Genomic DNA, 27,494 nt, shown 5'->3' with positions numbered 1-27,494 from the left:
TGGGAAAAACACAAATCTGGATGCAAAAGTTCTGGCAGTGGATTCATCTGCTAACACACAGCCAATGTGTCCTCAAGTTTCTGAAGCTTCGGAAAAAGAAACATGCCTGGGGACCTGTTTCTTCTTCACACAGCTTTATTTTTAAATACTAGTTTCTGTTCAGTGAAAACTGTACAGCCTTGACTATTTTAAAAACCTTCAACAGTATGCTGTATGACAAACACTAGTATAAAAAATGAACCAAATAATGTTACTCCACTGAGTAAGTGGAACTCATGCACACACGCACACACACAAAATGATCATGTAAGTAGCGAAGTTAAGGGATTTATAAATAGCAAAATTTTTGAATAAAGTATATACATTTTTAGGCTTTTTCTATAAACATATATATATAGTGCTCCTAGGAGAGACAAAGTAACTGTGTTCTACATCACAACTTAGAACGTAAGATTAATTGATGCTATTCTAAAGGCCTTTGAGGTTTTTTCTTATGAATTTATACCCTACACAGTTAACACTTGCAAAGATGTCTTTTCACATTAGGTCCTCTTTCAATATACAAAACCATTTCACATTACAGTTCAACAGCCTGCAGAGCAGCGAACAGAAAAGATGGCACTGCATGCTGAAATAACAAGTGCGATGACAATGAAGAGCTTGTCTGTAGAGTGTGCTGCACTTCACCAAGAGAGCTACAAATGGAGCATGAGAAACTGCTCAAGACACCATCCTCAACCTCCCCCGTCTGCAGCCCTGCCAGGGGCCTTTAGATGCACACCAAAAAAAAAACTATTTGAAGATACACCACTCTCACAAAGGAAGTAACATTTTGCTTCAACAGTAAGACAATTATAGGTTAATAGGACTGCCATAACATAACACAGACAGGGCCAGGCACCGTATGATTCTGAGAACCTCCTGTAAAGTACTGTGCACTCAACTTCCACTTCTTTAAGGATTATTTTAATGTGAAATGAGTATGTTCAGTACCTATCAAAAGCACTCATCATTTCACAAGGTCAAGCTAATGATGACCAACTCAAACAACTCTGCATTGGCAGTAACCACATCCATTCAAAAACAAACACAAAATTGATGATGCTCAGAAAAAAATACCAAAGGGTCCACATTAATTGTGAGTAATTTTTCAACTAATTTCACTTTTAAAACCCCATACTACTCTGGTTAACTACTTTTGGAGCAAGTTTTAAATGGAACGAATGGTGGTGAATTTAAATAAAAACAAAAAATCCAAAAACCTCACTCATGAGATTATCATGGGCTGAAGGATCATGATTAGCAAGCACTCCACTGCTTATGTGGGGTTTGATAGTCTTTGCTCAAATAAAAGCTCTGGTGTTTTTTTAAAATTACAGGTTTTTTTAAAACTGTAATTTTTTAATTTTAAAAATGAAAAAAAATTTTAAAAAGAAAGTGTTTTTTTTAAATTACAGTTTAAAAATCCTAAATACAAAACACATGGATGCAATGGAACAAGTCTTCCCCCCATCTGTCTAGGGTTAAAGCATGTTTCACACCAAACTGAACATCAGTTGTCACTTTAAAACATCCAAGGGTCAAAATTGGGCCGGTCACGAATTATTCTGCTTCCTTAGGGACATCAATGAGATTAAAAGTGGAACGTACTGAGGTTATCCATTTTAGAAATCCCAAGCTTTGGTGGGATTACTCTTTTATTATTAAAAGAAATTCATTTCACATGCTGTGTGTTAGATAACTTCTGTGTGTCACGCAAAAGACAGTTTTCCACATTTAGAATTGCTCACAACGAAGCCCTGAGGTAACCGCCTTTTTTCCAGGCAACAGTAATACAGTTCCTTTTGACATTTAATCATCCTTTTACAACCTACACTAGTATATGCAACTTTAAGCAGTCAATATTGATTATCAATTGTTCCCAAAGATGGGATCTGTCCAGGTTTGTGGATTTTTTGATTGTTTGTTTTTAGGATAAAGACTCAGCAGAACGGGCTAATTTGGGTGCAGTGTCTTCTAATGAAGCTTCAACTGAATTCCCCAGGTCTCCATTTTCATGTCCATCAATACCTGGCTTCTTATCAAACACTGCAAGTTAAAAAGAAAAATTATTTAAGGAAAAAAGCAATCTTGGGAAGGACAGATCAGTGATCCTTGTTTCAAAAACTGGAATGTTTGCTGAAATCACTACTAAAATTAAAGCTAACAGGTTTTTAGCAGAACGTAGTATTGCGGGACAAAGGGAACTGTTTCTTTACTTTTCTGATTTAAAAAATGTATCTGAAGTAGCCAACAACATGAAGTGTTAAGGGGAATTAATCACTCCTAGTTCAGAGGTTGGAAAAGGTAAGAATAAATTTGAATTTCAACCTTTGGGAAAAGATGACCATGAAAAAAGTTCATAAGTTAATTCAGTTAATTCAGTTGTACCTAAGTAAACCAGGCCAACCAGTGAGGGACCAACCAGATGAACTGACAGTCTATTAGTAGGTTAATTGAACTGACAGCAGATTAATTTTACAATGAATATAAAAACAGTATTTTCCAGAAATTGGTTTGCATATTGAGACTTCAGAATTAAACTGCATGTAACACATTTTAGAAGATTTACCTTGTGAGGGTTTGACATCCACACTTGCATCTTTTCTATTAGAACTTGAATTTGCACCTTCTTCCAATTCATCAAGATATAAACGGTAACGGTGTCCACTCTCATCCTCATATTCTACGTTTTCATCATCCGAATCAACTTCCGGAGCAACGTACACTACTTCAAATTCAATTTCGCCTCTCTAAAATGCAGTGGTAAATACAAATTTACTTACTGCTGCACAGCTACCCAGCAGGATTACCAAGATGAGATAGGTTACTAAAACAATTACATTTTACTGTTGTGAACACATCTACAGCTGTGTTAAGTATTTTGGATAGGTATCTGAGTTAAGTTTTTACTGACTAAAGTAGTACAGCTCTATAGCTAAGCTTTACCAAAACTGCCCAAATTTCTTACATGCCAGTACATTTCAAACAGTGATTTCTAAAGAGGAAGTTTCCTGATAAATTAAGCACACCTTTTAACTGTATGAAAATGGGAAGCAAGGCAGGAAGAAGATTCTAGACCACAAAGCACTTGAGAAACATTGTTTGGCTGGAGCTGTTCCGTCATAAGAGTAAAGCATATGTCACTAAATAGTTATTTCTGTGGGACAATATAATAAAATTATTTCCATCAGCATTACTGAATAATGATTAGCCAATACATGTGTTTAACTGAACCACCACTGACCCAGCATTTTTCTCCTTAAGTTGCAAAACATAAGAGGATTAAGTGCTAGGTGATAGAGCCTCAAGAATCACTGTAGCTTAGCGTTACACTGTACTTAACAGCAAACACTAAAATTCAAGGTAATTCAACAGGCAGAACACAGGAAGCACCTAAATGTGCCTATGGATAACAGGTCCAAACTGACCTGTTGGGAAAGAATAGTTACAGCTTCTTTATGTTTGGCATCTCTTAGATTAACTCCATTTACTGCCAGAATAGCATCACCAACATGCAGTCCTCCACATCGATCAGCAGGCTGCCCAGGATGGATTTCAGAGATCAGTATTGGAACACCATGCTCCTTCCCACCCTATTACAAAAAAAAAAAAAAAAAAAAAGGCAAATTTTCATTAACTGAGACGCCTGTAACATAAAATTGACATTTGGATAGTAGTTCCGAAAGTGCTTATTTCAACTTCTATTTTAGAAAATTAGAAATCATTCTTCAAACAAAGAATGTTTAAGAATGTGTGAACTGCTTCCCTTAATTCTTCTCCCCACAGAAGAATGGAAAATTTCAAGTATGTACTTAGAGTTAAAGAAGGCAATTCTGAATACTAATAAAACTATAAAATCATATACAAACTAATGAAAAGTAGAAAACCTCATTAAAAAAGGCATATCAGGCACCATATTGACTTGTAAGAAACAGTATTCATATTTAGAATAGAAGTATAATAGTCAAAATTTTCCAAATTTGTTGTGAAAAGTTTACACAGCTTGCCAATACAGATACTTAAAAAAAAAGTTACAATCACAACAGATAATCTTTGGAGGTCAGGTCTCAGACTGTCTCTGCTCTTCTAAACACTTACACCTGGAATTACCACTGGTTAATCTGCTGAAGTGTCTATACCCTACACTTAAGTCAAAATCGTAAGCTTAACATAAAGTAGCAATTATCTATTTCATAATCTATCAAAATGAGTCTTGAAGCCCTCTGACCATAGTTATGGATTTCAGTATGCTTTTTTCATGTGTTCTAACAACACATTTACTGATCCACATAGTTTACAGAAGTAGGAATACAAACTTGCTGCTACTGTGTCATAGAAAATAAATGCAAATATTTACTGTGATTGAAATTCCTAGTCCTTCATGGTCTTCTTTAACTAGCAAAACTTTTCTGATTGGACCAACACCTTGACTCTTCTTTAAGGCATCAGGATCCTAGTTTGATAAAAAACAAACATAGCACAAACATAAATGTGTGAACCAAAACTGATGCATTTCAGCATCTGGGGTTTTTGTAATTATATACAGGCAGTGTTATGAGTAACAGAGTTTTAGGCTAGCTCCAGGCAGGACAAACTTACAGTGCCCCTTTACAGAAAGTGTATGAAATCAGAAAAGATTCCTCATTATGCACCCCTGATGAGAATAATTATTTAACTTACTTCAGTGCTGATTAATGCACAACAGAGAATTTAACTTCAAAAGAAGAAAATCAGCCACATATTAAAACTATTAAGGGACTACATGAGAAGCGCTGATCACTGCTGAAATGTAATATGATGTAAACTCATCTTAAAAGTAACCAAATGACAGAAAATGATGTAATACACTCCCAAGGAAGAGGTTGCTTGCTCGAGTTTATTTTTATTGTAATAAAAATAAACCACACCAAAAGCCCTTGAACACAAATCTAAAAGAGAGGCTAAATAAATCAAGGTTTGTTTTCCCTTGTGTTAAGTCACTGATGCCATTATGCATATCCTTAGAATCACAAATACACATATTTGTCCACCAGTGTTTTACATGCAATTAGCAACGTAAGAACTAAGATCCATCTGACCAACTAAGGTATTTAGAACAGATCAAAGCAAAGCACTTTACTGAAAATGTTTGGGTTTATGCACTGAACACTGGGGTGATTAACAGGACATGTGCCAAGTTTGGTGAGTTCTACCAAAGACACTCACAGTGAAATGCTGTTTAAAGGTTTTGTTCTAAGAAGTACCTTTAGGAGGAAAAGAAAACAACTTACAAATAGTTATTTTACAGAGTGTCAATTTATATGGCCTTTTAAAAAAAAGAAATTAAAAACCATTTCAGTTCAAGCTAATCCTAAAAACTTTATTCTTGGTTTTTGTAAATAAGCTAGATCCACATTTTGAAGCCTAGGTTACAAAATTCTGCTGTTAAAGTTGTATTTATACACATAAACATATATATTTATATCAGAGGTTCAATTTCCTAGGTAAGTCAAAGGAATTGTATCATCTTCTGTGGTCATTTAGAGGGATCTGCTAGTCAGCATGGAATTGTCCTTCAGCATATAAAGGAAAAACATATTTATAAGTGACATTTGAAAAAAACACAGTACAGAAGTGAAAACAATCACAAAGATGAAGTAACTCATGTCTAGAAATCATGAAGGAATGGCTCATCTTTTCAACTTACATGTCCTGGTGGTGCTTGCATTGGTCGTTTGAGGTCATTCCGACCTCGACAAGCTCTAATAACAGTTTTGTGACGGTGAAGGTGTATTTCTGCTTCCAGCTGATTCCAGAGCTTGTCGTGAGCAGGGCCTTTCATATCTCGGCCCAGTAACTGAATCTGCTGGACCCTACATAGTGACAAAGAGAGTAAAACAATGCTGTATGACAACTGAAAGAGCAATGCACTCTAAGACTCATACACTGAATTCATGTGGCTACCGCACATGGTCATGCAGCAATCAGTGCAAGAACCCCAGGGATTTTTACTTCTTCCTTTTGTTAATTAACTGGAAACATGAGACTTTTCCTACTTAGTCTTAACCTTGAACCTGCCTCTGGGGATGCAAAGGAAGGAAACAACAACAAACATTTCATGCTAAGGGACATGGATTGACTTCACATACCTTCCAGCTAGCTCCTTATCTAAATACTTGGCTGCCAATCTTGCTCCATAAACCTCAGCCTGAAGCACAGCTATGTGTCTACGGAGGGCTTCATTCTCCTTCCTCAGCAACTTCACCTCAGCTTCCAGTTGAGCTTCTTTCACTTTTTCCTTCTTGTTAGCTTCAAGTTCTCTCTCCTTTATAATGACAAAAAACAAAACAAAACAAAACCAAACAAGAAAAAAATGTTAAAAAGCTTTTATCCGAGTTAGTAATGAAAGAGCACTTACTGTTTCTGCATACACAATCTGAAATTATCCTCCTGTGTACAAGACATGCATGCAAGGAAAGAAATAAAAAAGAAAGCAGGGACTCTGGCACTACAGCTAGTGGTTTGCATACTATCCTATGCAAAGGTGGCAAAATTTAAGTAGCCTGAGTATCATCCTTACATTTTCTTGTCTTGCAAATGGGAGATTCAAAGTTAAACAATACTATTTTTAAAACAGAAGAGGAACTATGAAGACACTAAATATTTCAATTTAACCAAATTCTTTAACTATTATGATGATGATGACATGGAAACATAAGTCCATATGTCCTTAAAATGACAATTATTTTCATGCAAACAACCAAGAAATGTCCAGCCAGAGACATTTCCAGATTCTGAAGACCATATAAATAAAGCCAGGGATTCTACACATGAAGATGCCCACCCTGACAAACCTAAAAGAAAATTAGTGCAAAATAGCTCTGTTAAAAAATAATCAACCAAACAAACAAACAAAACAAAAACAAAACCCACACTAAAACCACACTTTAGGCAAGCTATCTCCCTGTGCCTTACCCTCTGAAAATGGAATTATGGAAATCTAAATTAGTCCCACATTGCTCCATCCCAAATGTACAGAAACTGCATAGCCATTACCTTTTCTAATACTCACAGTACTGGTGCAAAAGGAATTAGATTGCTGATCTACAAAATCTACTTTAAGGAGAGCATGCTTGATTACTTGTATCTTTTATATCTTGCTCTGCATTCCTTTTACAAAGAGGGGGAAAACTCCCACCACAAACCAGGAAAATAGTAGACACATGGTCTAATACTGTTTCCTTTCAAAAATGGCTGTCAACTGAAACAGCAAAAAAAACTAAGTTCACCATAATGTATTTTTGAAGATATCTGGAGTACCCAAAAAAACCCTTTCTCTGTACCTGTACCAATTACATTGTTAAACAAACAAAGGAAGTGCTACCAAAGAAGCAACAGGACAGATAGGAAATTTTACAGAACTGGCAAGACAAATCTGTTATCGAATTGTGAATATGCTAGTCACTATTCCAAGCCTGGATATAAAACCATTAATATGGTCAATATTGCCACATTTGAGAAATTAAACAAGGTTGGTCCTTCCAAATGGAGTTATTTTCCAATAGATATATGGAAGTATTTATTGACTTTGCCAGAAAGTCAGCTCTGAATTTGACAGACTCTATTATCTCCCTCATCTGTTAAATACTTCTATCAGTTAGTAGAGTACACACCTATGTACATGTTGGTCAAGAATTGCCCAGCACAGTGCTCAGGAGGAGCAGCTCAAAGATTACTTGAAATCACTGGCACTTCACTTCCTGCCCTTCCCATGATGACCCACCTTCAGATCAAGTCTGGCCCATACGCGTGTTAGAACACACGTCACACAGAGCCAGTTCTGGTCTCTGGCCTTTGAGTTCGGGTTGTCTTGTGAGAATGACTCTGCAGCAAATCTCTTTCTGAACTGCAGGAACACTACTAAGCCAAGAATTTTGACCAATCAAAATGTCAAGAATAGGAGTTTCTAAGATTATACCAATTCTTTCTATTATTATTTTGGTCTTGGGCTATTTTAATTACAAGAATTCAAGAGTGCCACCATGCTGTGCTGTCTTTGCCACACACTTGAGGAGTAGGAAGGACCACAGCTCAGACATAACACCTGTTTTACAGTAGCTGCAAAGCCCATATAGACATAGACTGATCCTGTTAGCTCTGTTCCTATTGTCACTAATGCATTAATGTGCTCTAAACAGTACAGGCTCCCTGTTTGCTCACTTTTTGAACATCTTTTATTTGACAAATATAAAAAGACAAAGACTAGAATTAAGACAGACATATTCCAACTTCCGTCAGAAAAGTGAATTGCTGAAGTGATCAAAGGTTCTTGATTACACCAGCGAATTTCATGCAGCACATTTTACAGTATTTGCAAGAAGCAGCCATCTTAAATGGCCTCCAGACTCAGATTTTCCACTGATTTTCTCTGAATTTGGTTTGCCATTTAAATTAAAAAGGAAGCCAAATGCTACATTTCTAATAAAATCACTTTTAGTCATGCATTTTAAATGGTACACCTAAAATACAAGACAAATGCAGTCCCAGAGAAGTTTTTTCTTCCTTTTTTGTCCATTATTATGATTGCTGTTCTGTGACTGAGGCGGAAAATTACACCCAGAAGCTGATCTTCTATGGACAGTCTCCAACTGATCACCACATGAATTAAAAAAAAAATTAAAAGGTTTGCAATACAGAATCTCTGAAGATGTACTGAAAGAGCATGTACTATTTTGAGTGACTGTCAAAAGACTTGACAAAAGTCTCAAAAATGTTTAAAGAAATCAAGGAACTTAAGTTATAGAAGAGTTTCATTCTCTCCAGTGTTCATAGTATGGCATAGGTTCTGAAAACAGAAAACGTATTTTCTGTTGGTAATATTAAAAAAAAAAACAAACACAGGAAGGTTGAAGACTAAAGCTTAGTTACCAGCTATCCTGTGGCTTCAAAAAGCCAAATACTGAGTAACAATAATGAAGCATATAACATAATAGAAGTAGAAAAGCTGTTTAGAAACCTTTCAAGTCTATCACTGTGAAAATATAAAAGTCAAGTTTGCTTTGTTTTTTCTTTGTATCTACGTATTATTGTGTTCATATGCTTTTGGCTGTTACACCAGCCAGTTAAATCATGCCCATGAAAAAATAAGAAAAGGGAAAAAAAGGAAAAAGTGAAGTATTTTTTAAAAATACAACATGCAGATTACTTCATATTACACTCATAGATGTGTACAGTGTTTATGCTTTTGAAATTGTATAACACCTGAACAGTTTTTGAGATACTGCCAGAACAATCTTTCAGAATGTCAGGTTGCCAGATATCACCCTAAACTAGCTGTAGCAATAATAAATAGAATACATACAGATTTAGGAAAGAGGGCACCACATCTAGAAAAGAAAAATCAAAATGCAAAGGAAGGAAATTCTTTACACAGCATCTTGCCAACTGTTGGGAAGAAGGAACAAGCCAGATCTGTTTTGCCAGTTTCTGAGGCCAACATATATATAAGTTGTTGCACAAAACAAAAGCACTGCTTAAACATAAAAAAAATAGCAATCAGCATACTTACCATTTCATCCACAGAAAGGACAGACTTAAGACAGAAGAAAAGAGTTCCATAATTAGAGAAACAGGCAATAGGAACTTAAAGAAAATGCAACATAAATTACTTACTCCAAAAGGACTTCACCAGCACACTGTGTATTTCGTTAGATGGCATAAAGAACAAGCACACTGCTACAATTTTATTTAGCAACAGTTTTGCTATTTTGCAGTGGAATTTATTAAAAAACCTTATTAAAAACTTAACCTTACTGTAGTATTGAAAACAATACTTTCTCCTAAAGTATCGAGAATCTCCAAAAAGAACAGCAAGATAATAAAATATACATGAAAGAACCACAGAAAAATCCATTCTATAATATAACATTATACAGACAGTAGATTTTTCCCTTTCAGAAAGAGCAACATAATATGAGTTAAAAGAGGGACATAAAGGACAGGAAGAAGTATCAGAAAAGACATCAAGTGCAAAAATGCAAAAAAAAAAAAAAATTTCAACCAGGCAACTTCATACTCTCACGAAGAGTTATTATGATTGCACTAAGAAAATTCACCACTCCTAAAAATGGATTTGGCCTAAACTACACAATTATCAATTTCTTAGCAATCTAAATATCTTAAAATGTCCTAGTTCACCACTATATACAATTTTACAAATTATAGAGTATACATTTATGCTAAGAGTCTAAAGAGTCTACATACAAGAGCGTCTGTCCCTCAAGAAAGCAGGAAGTCAACTAGTACAGAGCTTTATCTCCCCATTGCACATTCTGTTGACACAGTTCTTCTTTGCCCTCAGAGACCTTCTGACTGCCAGAAGGTCAGCACAACAGTTTTTATTTACCCAAACATCAGAGGTCCCATTTTATGGTCATTTAAGGGGCCTCAAAACTTTTGCTTGTTCTAGCTTTGCACACTTTCATAGCTTTCTTTATCTACAAGAGTTTAAAGTTGAGCTTCTGTCCATTAAAGCTTTGAATTCCCTAAAAACAAAGTAAAACAAACTCAAATCACTAGTCCTCATATTTATAAAAAGGAAAAACTAAAGGAAATTGAGCAGGGAATATCAGTCTAAGCTGTTAATAAAGTTCAATTTCAACACAGATAAAACCTGAACCAATGTATGTAGAATGTATTTATTGTCACCTGTGGGAAGACTGCTGTCAGTAGCATGGAAATTTAATAGATCCTTAGAAATCATTTATAACAAGGTAAGAAGAAACAAAAAGCTTAAAAGTATTAGTCTCTGTGTTAGCCAGAAGTTAAACCTAACTAACAAAATTTGGGGACCAAAATCACCCACAGTGATGTGTTAACTTAAAAAGTTTGCTACATGTAAACCTGCAGTTTAACACTTACAAAATTTTGGAGTTATTTAACTAATGCTTATTTAAAAGCATCACAAGAATTATTTAGAGCTCTAAATAAACTTCACCATACTGTAGTTATAATTCAGTACAGAATAAATTATGTGTGGACAATCCAGAAAATGTTGCTCTTATACTGAATATACAGCCATGCAGCCCTAGAAAGACAGCTCTAATCAATTACAGCTTTTGAATCTGAAACACAAAAAAATTTGGGTTGCTCCTGTTGTTCCGTGATTAGCCTAGACATCCTTTAAGACTTACAGTCTACTACTGTGTCTTATTGCACATTAATTAACAGGACAAATTAGCAGAATAGACAAATGTTCCACACGTGTTGGGAGTAGGTATTTGCAACCAAACTGCAAAGCAATTTTAGAAAATCAGAGACTTTGATTCATGCCAACAGTTAGAAACCACATGTATACAACACTAGCCTTTTAATTTACAAAGTCATAGTATTAGAGCCTGAATCTGTGGAGTGGCTAGTAACAAGACAGTCTGTGCTCTGGCTATCGGTCAATGCCAATTAATAGCATAGATTAATTATTGTTAACTTTTGGTGGGCTTTATAAAGGTTTGAGTTTTTAAAAAGTGTGCAGTTTATTGAGTTCTTCTATTACAGACTTCTTCTATTATCTTTTGCAACTTCAGTCTTAAGAAAAGCTTTATAAATCACAAAAATATTTTCTTCTTTTACTTTGAGAAACAACTAAAAATGGTTTCTTTAAAAATAACTTCTTAAATCCTTATTCTTTATTCTGATATTATTTATGTTATTTTTAATGGTTGCTAAAAACCAACTATAAATGTTATTGAGAAGCAAAAAAATTAGTATTTTTAACATGATAATTTGTAATCAGCTTATTTACACCTTCCAAGGAAGAACTTCAGCCAGGAGAGGAAGAAGAATAATATAATCCCACATTCAAGCTGCCACACTCACCAGTTTTGCCTTAATAGCCCCAGAATCAACATTCTGACCAGTCTTGGCATGTAGCTGAAGCTGAACAGCGTGGAGCTGCAAAAGCTGATCGTGCACTTCCTTTTCCAATACTGCTTTCTCTGCCTGTGTTTCTGTCAGTTCAGACTTCAGATCAACCAACTGTGCCTGCGAAGATATAATCCATCATAGTAATGAGAGCAAGGATTAAATGGGGTCACCAGAACTGTGACACATAACTGCATTTGCTGGTACATGGATGCTGTACATGGTGGAATACAGGTTCAGAGTACCTGCTGTCACACATTCCTCTGTAGCCCAGCTTTAACTCTGGATCATTTGCAGGATTTTCTCCCCAGCTGCCAAAATTCATGCACCCACAGAACAGGCAGCAAACAACCACATTGCCAAAAGCAGCAACAGCTGAGCTTTCCCTCACACAGACAACCACATGTGATGCTGATGTCCACTCCAAAACAAGGCAATGACATTAAACCTACATAGGATTTACACCCTTACCAATGTAAACACAATTTTAAATTGTAGAATTATTAAATCTTACTGAAAAAAAATTGCTCAAAGCAAAATGACAATTATTTACCCAATGCTGAAGTCAAATAATCCTATTTACAGCTATTATCCACAGTTTAACTGAAATAGCAAATTAGTTGGGTAAACCAGAAGCGACTAATGCCCCTAAAATGCATATGTAAAAAACAGTAAATAAATATTAACTCTTGAAAAAGTGGTTTTGAAACATTTTAAAAACAATTTTCATGTAGGGTTTATACCTGGAATGAAAGAACAAATACTAACATGTTTACCAAGTTACTTGTTATCCTTAAGTTCAAGTAGCATTTTATAAGATAAGCTACATTTAGATAAGCTTTAAGGCTACTATTTGCCAAAAAAAAAAAACCCAAACAAACAGAATATGATGTCGGGGGATTTTTAGGTAAATTCCCACAGTATATTTTTGCATCCAAAAGATTTGGAAGTAAAGACCAAAATGAAGAAGTGACTAATTCTTTAAAAAAGCCCTCTCATATTAAAGCGGGGTATTTTAGGTATTTTAACAACATTACACTAACATTCAAATTAACAGTGAATCTCAAGTTGCAAGGCAACTTGCTATAAAATGTCTGTATCTGTTAATGAAAAACAAGCAGGAAGGGTTTGACTGTCAGTGGGGAGTATTTACTGGGTCTAGCTTCAGGTACATAACTTAGATGGATGGCCTCCTCAAGGTTCAAGTAATTCAGAGGTAAGCAAGCACTTCCAGAGGTGATTCAGAGCACCCAGAGTGCGCAACTGATGAGATGGATCAAGCCAACCTGCAGCGTGTGGCTGCCAAGAACAATCTCCCTTCCAGGCTCTTGGCTATGCCCTTTAGTCCATATCTCTGGGACTGAACAGAGCAGAACTACCTCCCCCTGTCCCTTGACATGGAGCCTGAACAGATCAGGCCAGCAATTACTTTTTGCCGAAGAAACAGAGCTGCATGCATTTTCACCTTCCAACTGCCAGAATGGCAAAAAAACTTGAAAAATTTGTAAACCCTTGAAGAACTCTAAAGCAGAAATTGCCTTTTACAGAGTAAGATGATATTTAAAATACTACAGAGCCAAATAATTTCAGAGAAATGAGCTACTTACAAAGCTGCATTGTTGTCCCCAGTGACCAGCCATAGTTAAAATCTCTCTGCTGTGGTTTACCTACCCTCTAACAAAAGCAGACACACACCTGAACTAACACAGCAAATGAAAATATCACCAGCACAAAAGCTGATGACATAGTACAGAGCAGATAACAGAGACCTTAATAAAGAAGGCACAGTTTGACCCAGTCACAATTTCACATAATGTGTAACAATATTTTTTTTATTACTACATACTGTGTATTATTAGATCTACTTTTAAAAAAATAAGATCTGTCTTGCTCCTTTCTAACAGCTAACATACTGACTTTTATTGCTTTTTTATATACACACATACTCTCTCATCCACTCTAATTCAAAAGACCTGTAGAATGGCAAAGCGGCAGAACAGTTAAAATAGACCAATTTAATATTGTCCAGCCTCATCTAGTAAAGAAGGGCAGTTGGAGTTCTAGTGGGAAGAAAAAACAAATTTATTTCCCTGTGCAAATTACAAAGCAGCAAGAATGATGGCCACCAGCTTTGCAGGGTGAATGATGCCCCAAAAGTATCACAAAAAAACTGTCAAACGCGCAATAAAAATTAAAAACAGTACTCTGCATGTAACCTACCATTTAAATTCATATCCTGCTGTTTTAGTCATAGAATCATTGAATCACAGAATGCCCTGGGTTAAAAGGGACCTTAAAAAGACCTGGTTCCAATCCCCTGCCATGGACAGGGGCACCTTGCACTAGACCAGGTTGCCTGGAGTTCCATCCAACCTCGCCTTAAACACTTCCAGGAATGGGGCACTCTGGACAACCTGTTCCAGTGAGTCACCACCCTCACAATAAAGCATATTTTCCTATTATCTAATCTAAACCTACTCTCTTTCAGTTTGAAAACACTCCCCCTTGCTCTGTCACTACATGCTCTTGTAAAAAGTCCCTCTCCCATCTTTCTCATAGCCTCCCTCCAGGTACTGTAAGGTCTGGATAAATAAAGAGCACAAAATAAAAAAAGCAAAATGAGAAATGGTATAAGCATATATCATGGAATTAATCTGTTTACACATTATGAAAAGTCATAAATTTATGCCTAGGAACAGATGCAGGCACAAGAGTCACACCAAAATGCAAACACAGCAAGCTGCTTGCAAATCCTGTGATCTACTTCTATGAAGGCTGACAAATATTTACATTACTTCACAGAAGTCCTGCCATTCTCAGCTTGGCCAGCTCACCTAATTTTCCTTTATATTACTCTTAGTAGCACTGGTTTTTTATCCAAATTCCCCCAGTTTGTTATAAAGGAAACATATGGAAGGACTGTTGGAAATTCAACATCTCTACCTTCAATTTTGGAAGCTACTCAGTAAAAACCAGTGACAGGGCAGAGACAGCAGAGGAAATGATGAGCACAAACAAGCACTGTCAGTAAGGCCATTCCTCCCCAGAGCACCATTCACTGCATTAGGCAAGTGTTCTACAGAAAGAGATGGTACCAGATAATATAGTATTTCAATTTGTATAAACATAACAGGATAAACACAAGGATCAACTAGTGCTACAGAAGCAACTGTAGTAATCCTTCAATTTGGAGGTACTCTCCAACAAGACCGTCAAAAAAAGATGTCATTTATTTTGGTCGTCACCTGCAACTGCCCTAGAACTTGCAGAGAAGTCAGCTGGGGGCAGAAGTTACAAACATCCACTCACTGAGCTTCATGGTAAGGTGAGCTCAGGAAGAGCCACCAAACAACAAATAGAGAACAGAAACTTTCACCGGGGAACAGTAAGGGGCAGAGGCTGAAGAGAAGGTAGTGTGTTTAATTTTGTAACATCCTTTTAACTGTAACTTGCTGATTGGGCTGAAAAAGGAACTCTTCTGGGCAGAACACAACTGTGCAGATCAGCAATTACCGCTCATTAGCAAGCACCACACTGCAAGGTTACACCTTAGTTTCCTCTCTGCTCCCTCATTCATGTCCCTGCCCCAGCCAATGCACAGCAAACAGCACAACCAAACTGTGGTCACAGAAGTAGGATTTAATCATGAAAATCTACACCTAGACCTACCTGAATCAAGCAGGCAGGACATGAAGCTACTGCTTCAGATTATCAACACAGGCTACTTCTAACTTCTAAATAAAAGTCTACAATTCAAGTAAACTGGAGATCTTGGTCAAATTCATCAAATAGCAAAGCCCAGCATTTATCTACCAAACAATCTAACACACAGACGATACAAGAAAAATAGTTTTGAAAGGCTTACTAAATATTTGGTCAATTTTGGGGCATATTTTGCCATTTACCAAGGTATTTTTTTTTCTCAGAGGTCTTACAGCTATGAAAATTAAACACCAATTTCAACTGAAATAACTCAAGAATTTATAAACTACTCTTTTTATTCCCATAGGAGATAAAAGAAAAGAAATAATGGCATTAAGCAGTTAATATTTCTTCCATGGAAAATTCAAAAATTAAAAAAAAAAAATACAAAAAAAAACCCTCTAGACAAAAGAGTCCAGACAATGTCCTATTTTTAATCAACAGTCCATATTTCCTGTTCCAGTAGTTATGAATTATCAAAAAATTAAGTTTGTTACGAATTGTCTTATACTGAATATGTATTTTAAATTGGCAATATAATAAATGCTATCTTAAATGCTGGGGTTAATTGCATTTTTAGTCATGGAGTACTTAAAGTCTTAAGTAGTGTTTTTCATCAGGAGTCTCAGAACAAAATGACATCATTTAAGCCTCTTCCAATTAATTTATATAATATTTTTCATATGATGGTCTGAACTCTCATCTGTACATTTTTCATAGAAAAGTGACCATTAGTTATTCTAATAGAATAGTTAGAATAAATAACCAAAAATAACTTATTTCTATTAGATCTCAGACATACTCAAATATCTTATACTAAGTTCATATATTGTGAAGAAAAAGAATGACCTTGCCCTGAATAACTCACAACATAAATACATCAAGGAAAGGATGAATAAATGTAACAGAGAAGTACAAATACAGAGGTATCTGTATAGAAGTGCACAACAGGAAGCAGACAGATGCCATGCTAAAACCACAAGTTTGCTCATAAGCATTACTGCTTGAATGAGGCACTAGAAAATGGCAATATTACAACCTCTGAAGATCTAAAGCATCAGGGGGAACACACAGAAACTGAGAAAACTTCAGCATGTGGGATGATGGTGACTTACATACCACGGTGACAGGAATCAACCTCTCACTACTGACAGAGAAAGCAGTTGCAGGGGGGTGAGGGCCACACTGAGACATGGTGGAGCTACATAAAGTAATGACAATGGGTTTAGCTTTGGGAAAAGCTTTTTCATTTTCTGAGCTATCATTGCAGTAATTTCTGCAATATAGATTAGAGTTTCATTTGAGCAAATCGGTGTAAAAGATATCTATGACTTACACATAGTCCAGTTGTGAGCATTCAAAGTGGAGCCAGGCTGAATTGGAAAGCTGGGACATAGGCTTGCACACTAGGGCAAGACAGTGCCATTATTCACCACACCAAATAAAAATGAGAGAAAGAGCTGAATTCCCTCAAAGTGTAATGAATGCACGTCTTGGTATATGAATACCTAGCTCAAAGAGAGTCTAAGCATAATTCAAACATAGTAGAAAACTCACAGATTTTTCAGCACAGGGAAGCTAGATACATACAAAAGTATCCATTACCAGCCACAAGTGACTAAAAGTCATAAACCAAGCACTCATCAAATGCCTTTAGTTTTCATTTAATTTCAGGCCTTTAGAGTACACCTGATTCATTCTCATGCCAAGCCTTCTAAACTCATAAAGGTCTGAAAACTGTTTTTCTAAAGTAAAAGATTTTTTCCCCACCATATAATCTCTGAATGCCAGCAGCTAGGAGTTCATTTCGGAATTTCCCAGTTACCTAAACAAGACTTTCTAGTGCCATCATTTATCTGTATGACTACATTTCTCCCTATTTTGCCTTCCTCCCCTGTTGATTTGAACTGAATTAATTTTCAAGATTCAAACAAAAGGAGTAAAAGTGTGTATGATTAAAGTTCCTACAACATACAACTTTTACCCTAAACAGCTGCTAGTAAGAAAGAGTGACAGATTAGAGCTCTTTCAGAGGGGAAAGTGGGAAGAGCCAGATCTTTAGCTAATTTGTTTAATCCACCCAGAGACAGAAGACGACAGCCCAGTGTACAGGCAGCACACGTGCAGTTCTGAGCTAGAGACTGAGCTGCTGTCTCGTGTCCAGCCAACTAACCAAAAATTGTAGAGATGAAAAGGCAAAGGAAAGGATGCTGTGATGTGGAAACTCCCAGATCATTCAGGGAGTGCCTGAATCAGAAGGTCTTGGTGACTTGAGAAAGTGCTCAACACTTCCATTTCCCACAAATCATGAGATTTCCAAGCTCCATTGATTCTGTTACTAATAAAACACCTCTGGTGCACATATATATATATATATTTAATAGCTAATTTTCAAGGACAGGTCCTTAGGTATCTTGCTACTGGATGAAACCAAAATTCACAGACAAATCAAGTTTATGAGGTGCTTTTACTTCCTCAGCAGCATGCCCTTATGTAATTTACACTAGACTCCATAAACTTCATCAATATATGCATTTATGTATTTCAACATTCACTCCTGATCAGGACTATTAACCTTCTGATTTAGAGGCTGCAAGACCCAGGATCATGAAACACACTACAATGCTGCAATTACTCTGTGGCTTCTGTCCCAGCATATGCACAAAAAAGCACTATAAATATCAAGATATGACACTAGCATATCTTGTATATTTGCTTAACTAGCATGTCATATCTGCTTCCCATTTCATTCTGGGGGCATTTTTTTAAAGACAGAAACGTCACTTAAAGGGAAAACAGGTTAAAAAAAAAATCTTTAATTACGCTTTACAAACAATGAAATCATTATTCTTAAGTGTTCCCATAACATTACACAAGTGCAGGACAGAAAACAAATTTACAGGATGTGACAGCTGCAGCTCCTACAGCCTGAGGTCTAAACACAGTCAGACACCAGATATGCAACAACAGAGCCTGGCCTGCACAACCCACATACTGCCAAGTTTTCATGGGGACCCCTAACTTTGCATCAGCCCCTTGATGTGAAGTAGCCGGAGCTCTCAATTATTACGTTTCTCTAATTGCTAGAAGAAAGGCTTGTCTCCATTATCTCACCAGTATCACCTTGCCTACAGCTCTCCAAAAGACAAGAACACTCTACCCTTCCTCAGTCTTGACTATTTGATTCTTCCAGTGCACTAAGCAGCATTTGCTGCAATTTCTCACACAACCCTATTAAGTTTAATGGACTGCTTTGAATGAGAAACCATGAAACAGAGCAGAGCCCTATTAATCTCACAGTGCTCCTTGCAAAACTAAACAATGTGACAGCACTGTACAAAATGAGTTTCTGAACAGACAGTACACTTGGAAACCAACATTTCTTATGATAACACCTCCCAATTTCACCACAATGCTTACAATTTGTCAATGATGAAAATGTTTCAAGAAATTATTTGAAAAGACTGCAGTGACAAATTTTTAAATTATATTAAAAGCCTTTATTTCATTATTATTGTGACCCCAAAAAGGACATATGTAACTTCGAATTTTAGCTAACATTAAATTTAACAAAACAGTCTTTATTATGTGGCTAATAATAGTATGAGCAACAAAATTTATGACTACTGACTCCCTAAATAAACACTACAGTAGTGGAACTATGTAAGTAGTCTTGGTAAAAATGTAGTGTGTAATACCGAAGACAAAAATGAATCGTAAAATAATTTAACCCACTTTTATTATATCCCACACAGAATACAAAGGACATAAGCATAAGACAAATGAGTTACTCCATTTCTCAGGCTCTATTCTAGTCTTGACAAAACATGCAGAAGAGTGGTCAGCAAATTAAAAGGATGCAAAGCAACATTTCTACTTTTTTATCTTCTCTGCTGGAGATCATTCTGGACATGTAATTATCTGCACACTTTTCCTCCCAACAACTAAAAGATAACATAATAATGATACCACATCTTAAATAAAGCATGTTAAAAATTTGGTTTCCATTTACATAAACGGATACATCCACCAACATTTTTATGCCTGTGACTGATCTTTTTCACCTCTGTCATTAAAATACCTGCTACTGTTTCTTGTTACTGTTTTACTTTTTGCTTGACTCTCTCATTCTGTTTACACCTACTTACAGAAGAACAAATTACTTTTTTTTAAATTGCCTTGCTGACAGGGACAAATTTCTGACTGCCTCACAACGACTATTTTTGTCAGGTTCCTCACGCTTCTAGTTGTTTATTAGGAGGACACAAATCTGTTCTTAGAAGTCATATCAATAGTTTCATTATTGCCATTATTTTGAAATCCATACTAGCTATGCAAAATAACTCAGTAAAGAAAACTAAGAAATACAAACTAATATACTGGTTCTCTCTCACTTCCTCTTTGGCAACTCCCAACAAATGAGACAGGAAAGGAAAACACTTTATCTCATACAAAAATATGAAAATTAAATAGGATAGTTAAATTTGCATAGACGTATATAGGCTTCTGATACAGGAAAATATTAACTAAGTAGAGGCATAATCACAGTTAAAAAGGGCATAATTATTCTGATAGAAGTTATATGTATTAAACTAATGATAATTTAGTATATAAGCTGATTGGAAAATGCATGTAAATCTGCATTTCCTGAATATGCAAAAAATGCTCACATTTTAGGATATCAAATTAGCTGGACCAAATCTCACTCACCTGATTTTTCAAAAAAACACACTCTATCTAGTACCAACAGATTTCAATTCCAAAAGAGAAAAAGTATTAAAAGTCCAATTAATAAAGCAACATTTTATTATAATGACATTTGAAAAAAGTAAGTTATTGCAGCTATTCTATATGCATGTATAGACATACCTCACACAGGGAAAAAAAAATATCTTGGTCTTCAACAAGAGCATTTCTCACTACAAAATAAAGGAGAGAAGGCAAAAAAACCCAAACAGACCTTCCTAAGAAGGTGTATGGTCCTACCTTGATTAAAGTACTGCCAAACAACAGAGCAGGACTGTATCTCTGCAGTGTGTTCTGTAAGATGGACTCGCATGCTTATGTAAAGTTACACACATAAAGCCACCTAAATTTAGCTTTTCCAGTCTGCAGTTCAGTTTTTTCATAATTACATCTTCATATTACCCACAACATTCTATATGTGCTTTAACTGAATGGGTTACAAGTTACTTACAGAAGAATTGAGCTTATAGAAACATGTTCCTTTAAACCTGCTGATTCCAACTTAATCATGGACATAAAACTACATTTACCTTCTTAGACATACATGTTTTCCTTAGCTTTAGCATATACACAGGCTTAACACATCTGCCAAGATACAGGGTGTGCTCCACCAAACATTCCTTTCTAGCTTGTTCATTTAAAACTGCAGAATCAGATTGGCAGTCAAAGTGCCAGAGTTAAAGTCAAGCTCAGTTTTCACTGGCACATTGACCTACTTCTTTTATTTCTACAGAACTGCAGAGACAGAACTTGTATTTTTTGAAATGGACATCTAGACAATGTCATAGTCAAGTGACAGTCAAACAGGAAAAACAAAACCTATGAACTGCTTCTCAGTTAAACATTTTCTAAAATCTCACACACTGACCACCAGCCTGCATTTGCTGATTTATATGGCTTTCCAACAGAGAACCACAAAAAATCTCCTTTAAAATGTCTGTCACCAATTCTAAAAGACTGAGGTCCTTGCTGTCCTACTAACAAGACACACTTCTCCATTTTTTCACAATGAAATGAGGCTGATCTCAGGAATGACAGTGGCTTGTATTGCCAAACACCTTTATTTCCTCCTCTTTGATAAGCTACTTAATTCAACTCTGTCCTACTGTGACCAGCAGGAAAATTATGAAAACAAATCCCCCCACAACATATCATTAGTTTAATTTAAGAATGCAAATGTTATTAGCACAGTAGTAGGTTCATAAACTTTCACGACCCTAAGCACAAGTAAATTTATTTGCACACATCTCCTGTGCATCTGAAATACCTTCAGGCTCCTTCTAAAAATAACCTGGCCCAGAATTGCCAACATATAGCTGCCTCTTTGGAAACTACTGTCTTCCTGGAATGCTTTTTTCACTATTCAGGAACATCCTCCATACAATATTTTACCTAGATTCCTCTCTCTAGTAGTAGGTATACAACGAGACGGCAAAAATTTTTTTGAGAAGTCCTACAGCAGGAGCTTCCATTCACCAAACCTCAAGCTGTGCCTCTTGAAAGCAATTGTGCCAATCAGAGAATGTGTACTAAGCTAATAAAGTAGATAAATCAAAGCCTGAACTGCATTTCTTTATTCTTGCCTGCTTTGTTATAAGACTCATCAAATTTGGTGAAGGAAATGGTATCCACAAACAACAGAATGATATTCATAACTTTTTGTTGTTTTATGAAATAATGTCACTTATCCGGTAAGACAAGTCCAGTCAAATGCAGCTGCAGGAGTAAGCTTTGTCAGCTTAGATTCAGCCCAAGTATTATTTTAATCCAAATAAAGGTGTATTTCTCAAGATGGATCTAATTTATTGGCTTGAGTAAGTGTACCTAAGTAAACTATTACTGAAGTCATTTTTGTGAATGTGACAAAAGCTTTGTATTAAAATGTACAAGCACTATAAAATTACAATGGTGAGTTATTAAGAAATGATTGCAATCTTAAAAATTCCATGAAGTACAGTAACTCACATTACAAAAAAAGGAGTAAAACCACCAATCACATCCTAAACGCCAGTATTGATGTTAGTGATTTCTTTCAAACTATGAAATTGTGGACTTCATATTGGTCACTGGGGCTTTTGACTGGAAATCTGTGCACATAAGAAGACAAGACACTCATTTCCAACAGAGCAGCTCCATCTTTTGGAGATTTTAAATGGCAGCTTTCATTTCAAGTTTATGACTCCAATAAACATGGGGTCCTAAAATTAACAACCTTCAAGGCAACACTAAAGTCTTCTAAAGGTCTATTTGAAAGATAAAACTCCTTTATATGCATGAGGCCTAATACTACTCACAGTAATAAAAATACTTTACAAAGACTTTTTATTCAATTCCAAAGCACTCACTCTAGATTATCAGTATCATTTTTATCAAGCAATTACCTCAAGCACATAGATATACACAATAATTATGCTAATTATTAACAACTGCTAACTGTGCTCCTTTGCTTTTCAACTCGTAGGAGATTTAGGCACAGATCTTCAGTTCTTCAAGTGTTCCTGAAGATTTTAATTAGACACAAAAAACCTCTCAGGATCTGAGTTACATCATTTCCTTTCAAAATGTTTAAGCCTGAAACAACCTTTCAAAGAAATCCATTCTCTTAAAATAACCTGAAAACTCAGCTGCTTTACATGTCTGTACACAACAACCCACCATAAAATAAATTCTAGTTATCTACCATAAACTCATAAATCTCATTTTACTATACTTATACTTCATGAAGCCTACTGTATAGGTTGGTACTGTATGTGTGTGTCTATGTGTGTGTGTGTATATATATATATATATATCTTCCCAGTACTGAAACATGTAAGACAGCATATCAACATAAACACACAGAGGAACATCACTACAGTAAGCATTCCAGTGAAATAAAGACTGGGATGAAAAAACCTCCTAGTTTAATGAGATCTTTGTTCTACTCTGAAAAATCCTGCTCCTCTGTTACATTCCACGGGTTCTTTTGCATAACAATGTCTTCATACCAGGAAGAAACCTGATTAAAACCAAAGACAATCTACTTACTTTACTTCCTGCTGAAAGGCACACCTTCAGAAGAGCAGGTTACTGCTTGAAGACTCTCAAATTCTTTTATTATAATGAGTGTAACAAAAAGGACTGAAAGAAGGGAATTCTGTCTATTGAAGCACTTACAAAGCCCGTATTTTCACGGTGTCTCAGAATTTCCCCTCTTACTCCTATATACTTACAAGTTAAAAGAACAAGCAATAAAAGTCTAAAAAGTATGGTCTACAAGAGCTACTGAAGAAACTGGAGGGCTTTAGCCCAGGGAAAGGTAACTGAGGAAGAAACATCAAAAGCCTTCTAATTGTAACTGAAAGACAAGAGGGCAGCTCACATGCACACCTGTACAGGACACCACAAAAAACACCTACAAAACCAAAGATGCTCGGCTTGGACAAATATAAAATGACCACGAAGTTCTCTGGAATCTCTTTCCAGAGCTCTCCAATTCTTTCACAGGCCAAAGGACCTGCAGCCCTGCCTCTATGCAGCATCAGAAGGAGGACAGAAGCCAGAGCCAAGTTTGCTTCCCACCCTGACTGAAACTCTGTATCAGTCATGAAGAAAACTTTCCAACAGGAAGGCCAGTTATTATTCTCCTCACAGAATGTGTGACCTCTGCTATTATTTTCAGTCACTAAGCTTGGCAGAGAGCTATTTGATCTGCTTTGAAGTGTGAAGGAACAACAGGACCTGTCAAAGTCCATCCTCAATCCACTTTTCTGTTTCTTTTACTTGTAAGGAGGAACAATGTCCTCATTTTGACTACTGACTCTAAGCTTTAAGCACCTCGATCTTGTCTTTGTCCCTTCTTCTAAAAGGTTTTCCAAATTCACAGAATCTCGGAATCAATTAGGCTGGAAAAGAACTCTTGGGATCATTAAGTCCAACCTGTGACCGAACACAGGAACCATGGCAACCACACTAGGGCACTCGGTGCCACATCCAGTCTTCCCTTAAACAGCTCCAGGGACGGTGACTCCACCACCACTCTGCACAGCACATTTCAATGTCTAAGCAGCCTTTCTGTGAAGAACTTCTTCCTAATGTCCAACCTAAACCTCCCCCAGCCCAGCTTAAGACTGTGTCCTCTCGTCCTGACTCACTGCAAAGAGAAAACCAGTCAGCAGCATCTGTTGGCCAAGGCTCCTACTTTCAACATCACAGAGAACTCCTCTGGCACGCACCGCTCCATGCCAGAGCTGCAATTACCAAACCCAGAGGGAGGATGGCCGCGGTCAGGCCCGAATCCTAAAACGCGAGGCCTGGTGAACCCTCCTCAGCTGCTTCGGAGCAGGGAACGAGCAGGAAGAAACCCGGAGGAGCTCCCGCTGCCCCCGGGGCAGGGCACGGTCCACGCCACCGCCACCCTGGCCCGTCCGGGGATGCGCTCCCGGCCCGGCCGCGCCCGGTGCCACGGCAGCCCCTCACCTCCAGCTTGTGGTTGATCTGGGACACGGTCTGAGCCTTGTGGCAGAGCTGGGCGAAGCACGAGCTCAGGCTCGTCATCTTCTGCCGCCCCTCGTATGTGATGTCGGCCTGGTCGGGGTCGATCTCGCCCAGCAGCAGGTCCACGTCCACGAACGCCTTGTCGAACTCCTTCTCCAGCACCTCCAGCCAGCGGAACATGGACACGCCGCCGCCCGCCGCCGCCGAGGCTGGGCCGGCCGCGCCCGGACCGCAGGGACCACCACCCGCCGCCGACATGCTGCCGCCCCCTGCCCCTCACACGGCACTAGCACTGCCCCCGCCGCTCCCGGCCCCGCTCCCGGCCCGCAGGACGCGGCCCCGGCCCCGCTCCCAGCCCCGCTCCCGGGGCAGCCACGCAGGGAGCGCGGGGACGCGCGTGCGCGGCGGCCGCGGGGCCGCCTGGTGTTGTGGCAGGCAGCGCCGGCCGAGCGCCGAGCCACCGAGCGCCCCGCCCGCGCCGGCAGGGGGCGCTGCGGGCCGGCACGAGGTGGGTGTGAGGGTACGAGGGGCTCGCCCTGGGCGGGGGGATGGGGACTGTCCCCGTGTCCTCCCCGTGCCCTCCCTGCGTCCCCGTCCCGGTCATATTATTGTAATTATGGCCATTTTTATATTGACATAAAGTGCATACAGAACTATGCTCAGTTGGTATATAGCGAAGAATAAGAATGTGTACGTAGGAAAGAAGAAGAATGCGGACCTTGCCCTGAGTAACTCACAACATAAATACATCAAGGAAAGGATGAATAAATGTAACAGAGAAGTACAAATACAGAGGTATCTGTATAGAAGTGCACAACAGGAAGCAGACAGATGCCATGCTAAAACCACAAGTTTGCTCATAAGCATCACTGCTTGAATGAGGCACTAGAAGATGGCAATATTACAACCTCTGAAGATCTAAAGCATCAGGGGGAACACACAGAAACTGAGAAAACTTCAGCATGTGGGATGATGGTGACTTACATACCACGGTGACAGGAATCAACCTCTCACTACTGACAGTTGCAGGGGGGGTGGGGGCCACACTGAGACATGGTGGAGCTACATAAAGTAATGACAATGGGTTTAGCTTTGGGAAAAGCTTTTTCATTTTCTGAGCTATCATTGCAGTAATTTCTGCAATATAGATTAGAGTTTCATTTGAGCAAATCGGTGTAAAAGATATCTATGACTTACACATAGTCCAGTTGTGAGCATTCAAAGTGGAGCCAGGCTGAATTGGAAAGCTGGGACATTTTTAGGTTTATATGTATAAGGGAGGAGGAGAGGAAAGAGGAGTCTGCACTGCTGTATTCCCCAATGTGATGAGCATGTGCAAACCACACAGCAGGATTTGCAGAGACACATCCATTGCTTGTCGAGTTCTGAGACCCATTGCATCTCAGAAAAGATGCGAGTTTGCAAGTATTGTATAAAATCATAGAAACATAGAACATTAAGGGTTGGAAGGGACCTTAAAGATCATCTAGCCCTAACCGCCCCTTCCATGTACAGGGACAGCTCCCACTAAACAGGTTGCTCGAGGCCTTATCCAGCCTGGCCTTGAACATTGCCGGGGTGGGGCATCCACAACTTCTCTGGGCAACCTGTTCCAGTGTCTCACCAACCAGAGTAAAGAATTCCTTAATATTTGACCTAGTCCCATGTGGACTGCCCCCAGCACTTTTGCATCTCTAGAAGCACCAGTAAATGCAGTTGTAACCATATAAAATGTATTTGGTTTTTTTTAGCTCATGCTGGTTCTGGAAATGAAAACAAATTTCAGGGAATAAGCACATGGGTACTTTCTCCAAGGCACTCTCCTTGGTTACAGCTCATCTCCTTTGAAATACTGCCACTCTGATGTTGATTTCAGTGGGAGCTTTATTAACTTTATTTCTCTTGTGGAGAACACATGCAGCTTGTTTTTATTGCACTGAAGTAGTAATTCCACCTCAAAAGAGAAAGCGGATCACTCCAGCCCAGACCAGGACCCTAATCCTGCCTACACAAATTATTCTGCCAGCACCAGAGAGGGAGAAGCACAGGGACCCCCCAGTCAGCAGAGGGGATACCAAGATGATGGTGAGGGCACCAGCACAGACCTGAGGCTGAAGGGCATCCCGGGGTGAGCTTCTTTCCTTGCTCCACTTTGCATAAATAATTGATTGGAACACAGACTGACAGAAAGATACCACTTTACAGCTCAGCGCTTAGACTAGTACCTGGAATGTGAAGAGATATGTCAGAGCAGGAAGGAATTGTACTTCCATCAATCTGTGCTTTCAGAAGAGCTTGATAAAAGCAAACTTCGCCACTAGCAGCAGATATCACATTGCCTCTGGCACCTGCTATTGTAGGCTTGACAAGGAGCTTACAGAGTGTTGTTACAAACCTGTTCACTTGCCCTTTACTGTTTGTTGTGGTTTCACCCCAGCCCCACACAGCCGCTCGCTCGCTGCCCCTCCAGTGGGACTGGGGACAGAATCAGGAAGGTAAAAGGTAGAGAGCTCGTGGGTTGAGACAAAGACAGTTTAATAGGGAAAGCAAAAGCTGAGTAAGCAAACAAAAAATTAATTCACTGTTTTGCATGGGCAGGCAGGTGTTCAGCCATCTCCAGAAGAGCAGGG

General features: G+C 38.1%; 1 protein-coding gene across 2 annotated transcripts; it reads right to left on the bottom strand.

The window, feature by feature from the left end:
• Positions 1–1,655: 1,655 nt before the first annotated feature.
• Positions 1,656–25,128, bottom strand: GOPC (golgi associated PDZ and coiled-coil motif containing). 2 transcript variants are annotated; one of them, XM_082302158.1, is made up of 9 exons: positions 24,847–25,128; positions 11,896–12,060; positions 9,590–9,613; positions 6,171–6,346; positions 5,729–5,894; positions 4,400–4,495; positions 3,471–3,635; positions 2,612–2,792; positions 1,656–2,088 (listed from the first exon to the last, which is right to left on the bottom strand). In XM_082302158.1, exons 1-9 carry the CDS (start codon positions 25,120–25,122, stop codon positions 1,970–1,972), a joined length of 1,368 nt encoding a protein of 455 aa, XP_082158284.1. In that variant the 5' UTR covers positions 25,123–25,128; the 3' UTR covers positions 1,656–1,969. The 2 variants fall into 2 exon arrangements, with proteins under 2 accessions (XP_082158284.1, XP_082158285.1); XM_082302159.1 differs by lacking the exon at positions 9,590–9,613.
• Between the last annotated feature and the right edge of the window lie 2,366 nt (positions 25,129–27,494).

Source organism: Coloeus monedula (assembly GCF_965178545.1).
Source record: "Coloeus monedula genome assembly, chromosome: 2".
Classification (NCBI taxonomy): Eukaryota; Metazoa; Chordata; class Aves; order Passeriformes; family Corvidae; genus Coloeus; species Coloeus monedula.
This window is presented reverse-complemented; position numbering and strand designations above follow the sequence as displayed.

Coding starts and splice junctions, on each gene's coding strand:
- GOPC (XM_082302158.1), bottom strand. CDS start 25,122: ATGTCGGCGGCGGGTGGTGGTCCCTGCGGTCCGGGCGCGGCCGGCCCA. Junction 9,614..11,895: donor GGGCTATTAAGGCAAAACTG/GTGAGTGTGGCA, acceptor TTCTGTCTTAAG/TCTGTCCTTTCTGTGGATGA. Junction 4,496..5,728: donor TGCAAGCACCACCAGGACAT/GTAAGTTGAAAA, acceptor TTATCAAACTAG/GATCCTGATGCCTTAAAGAA.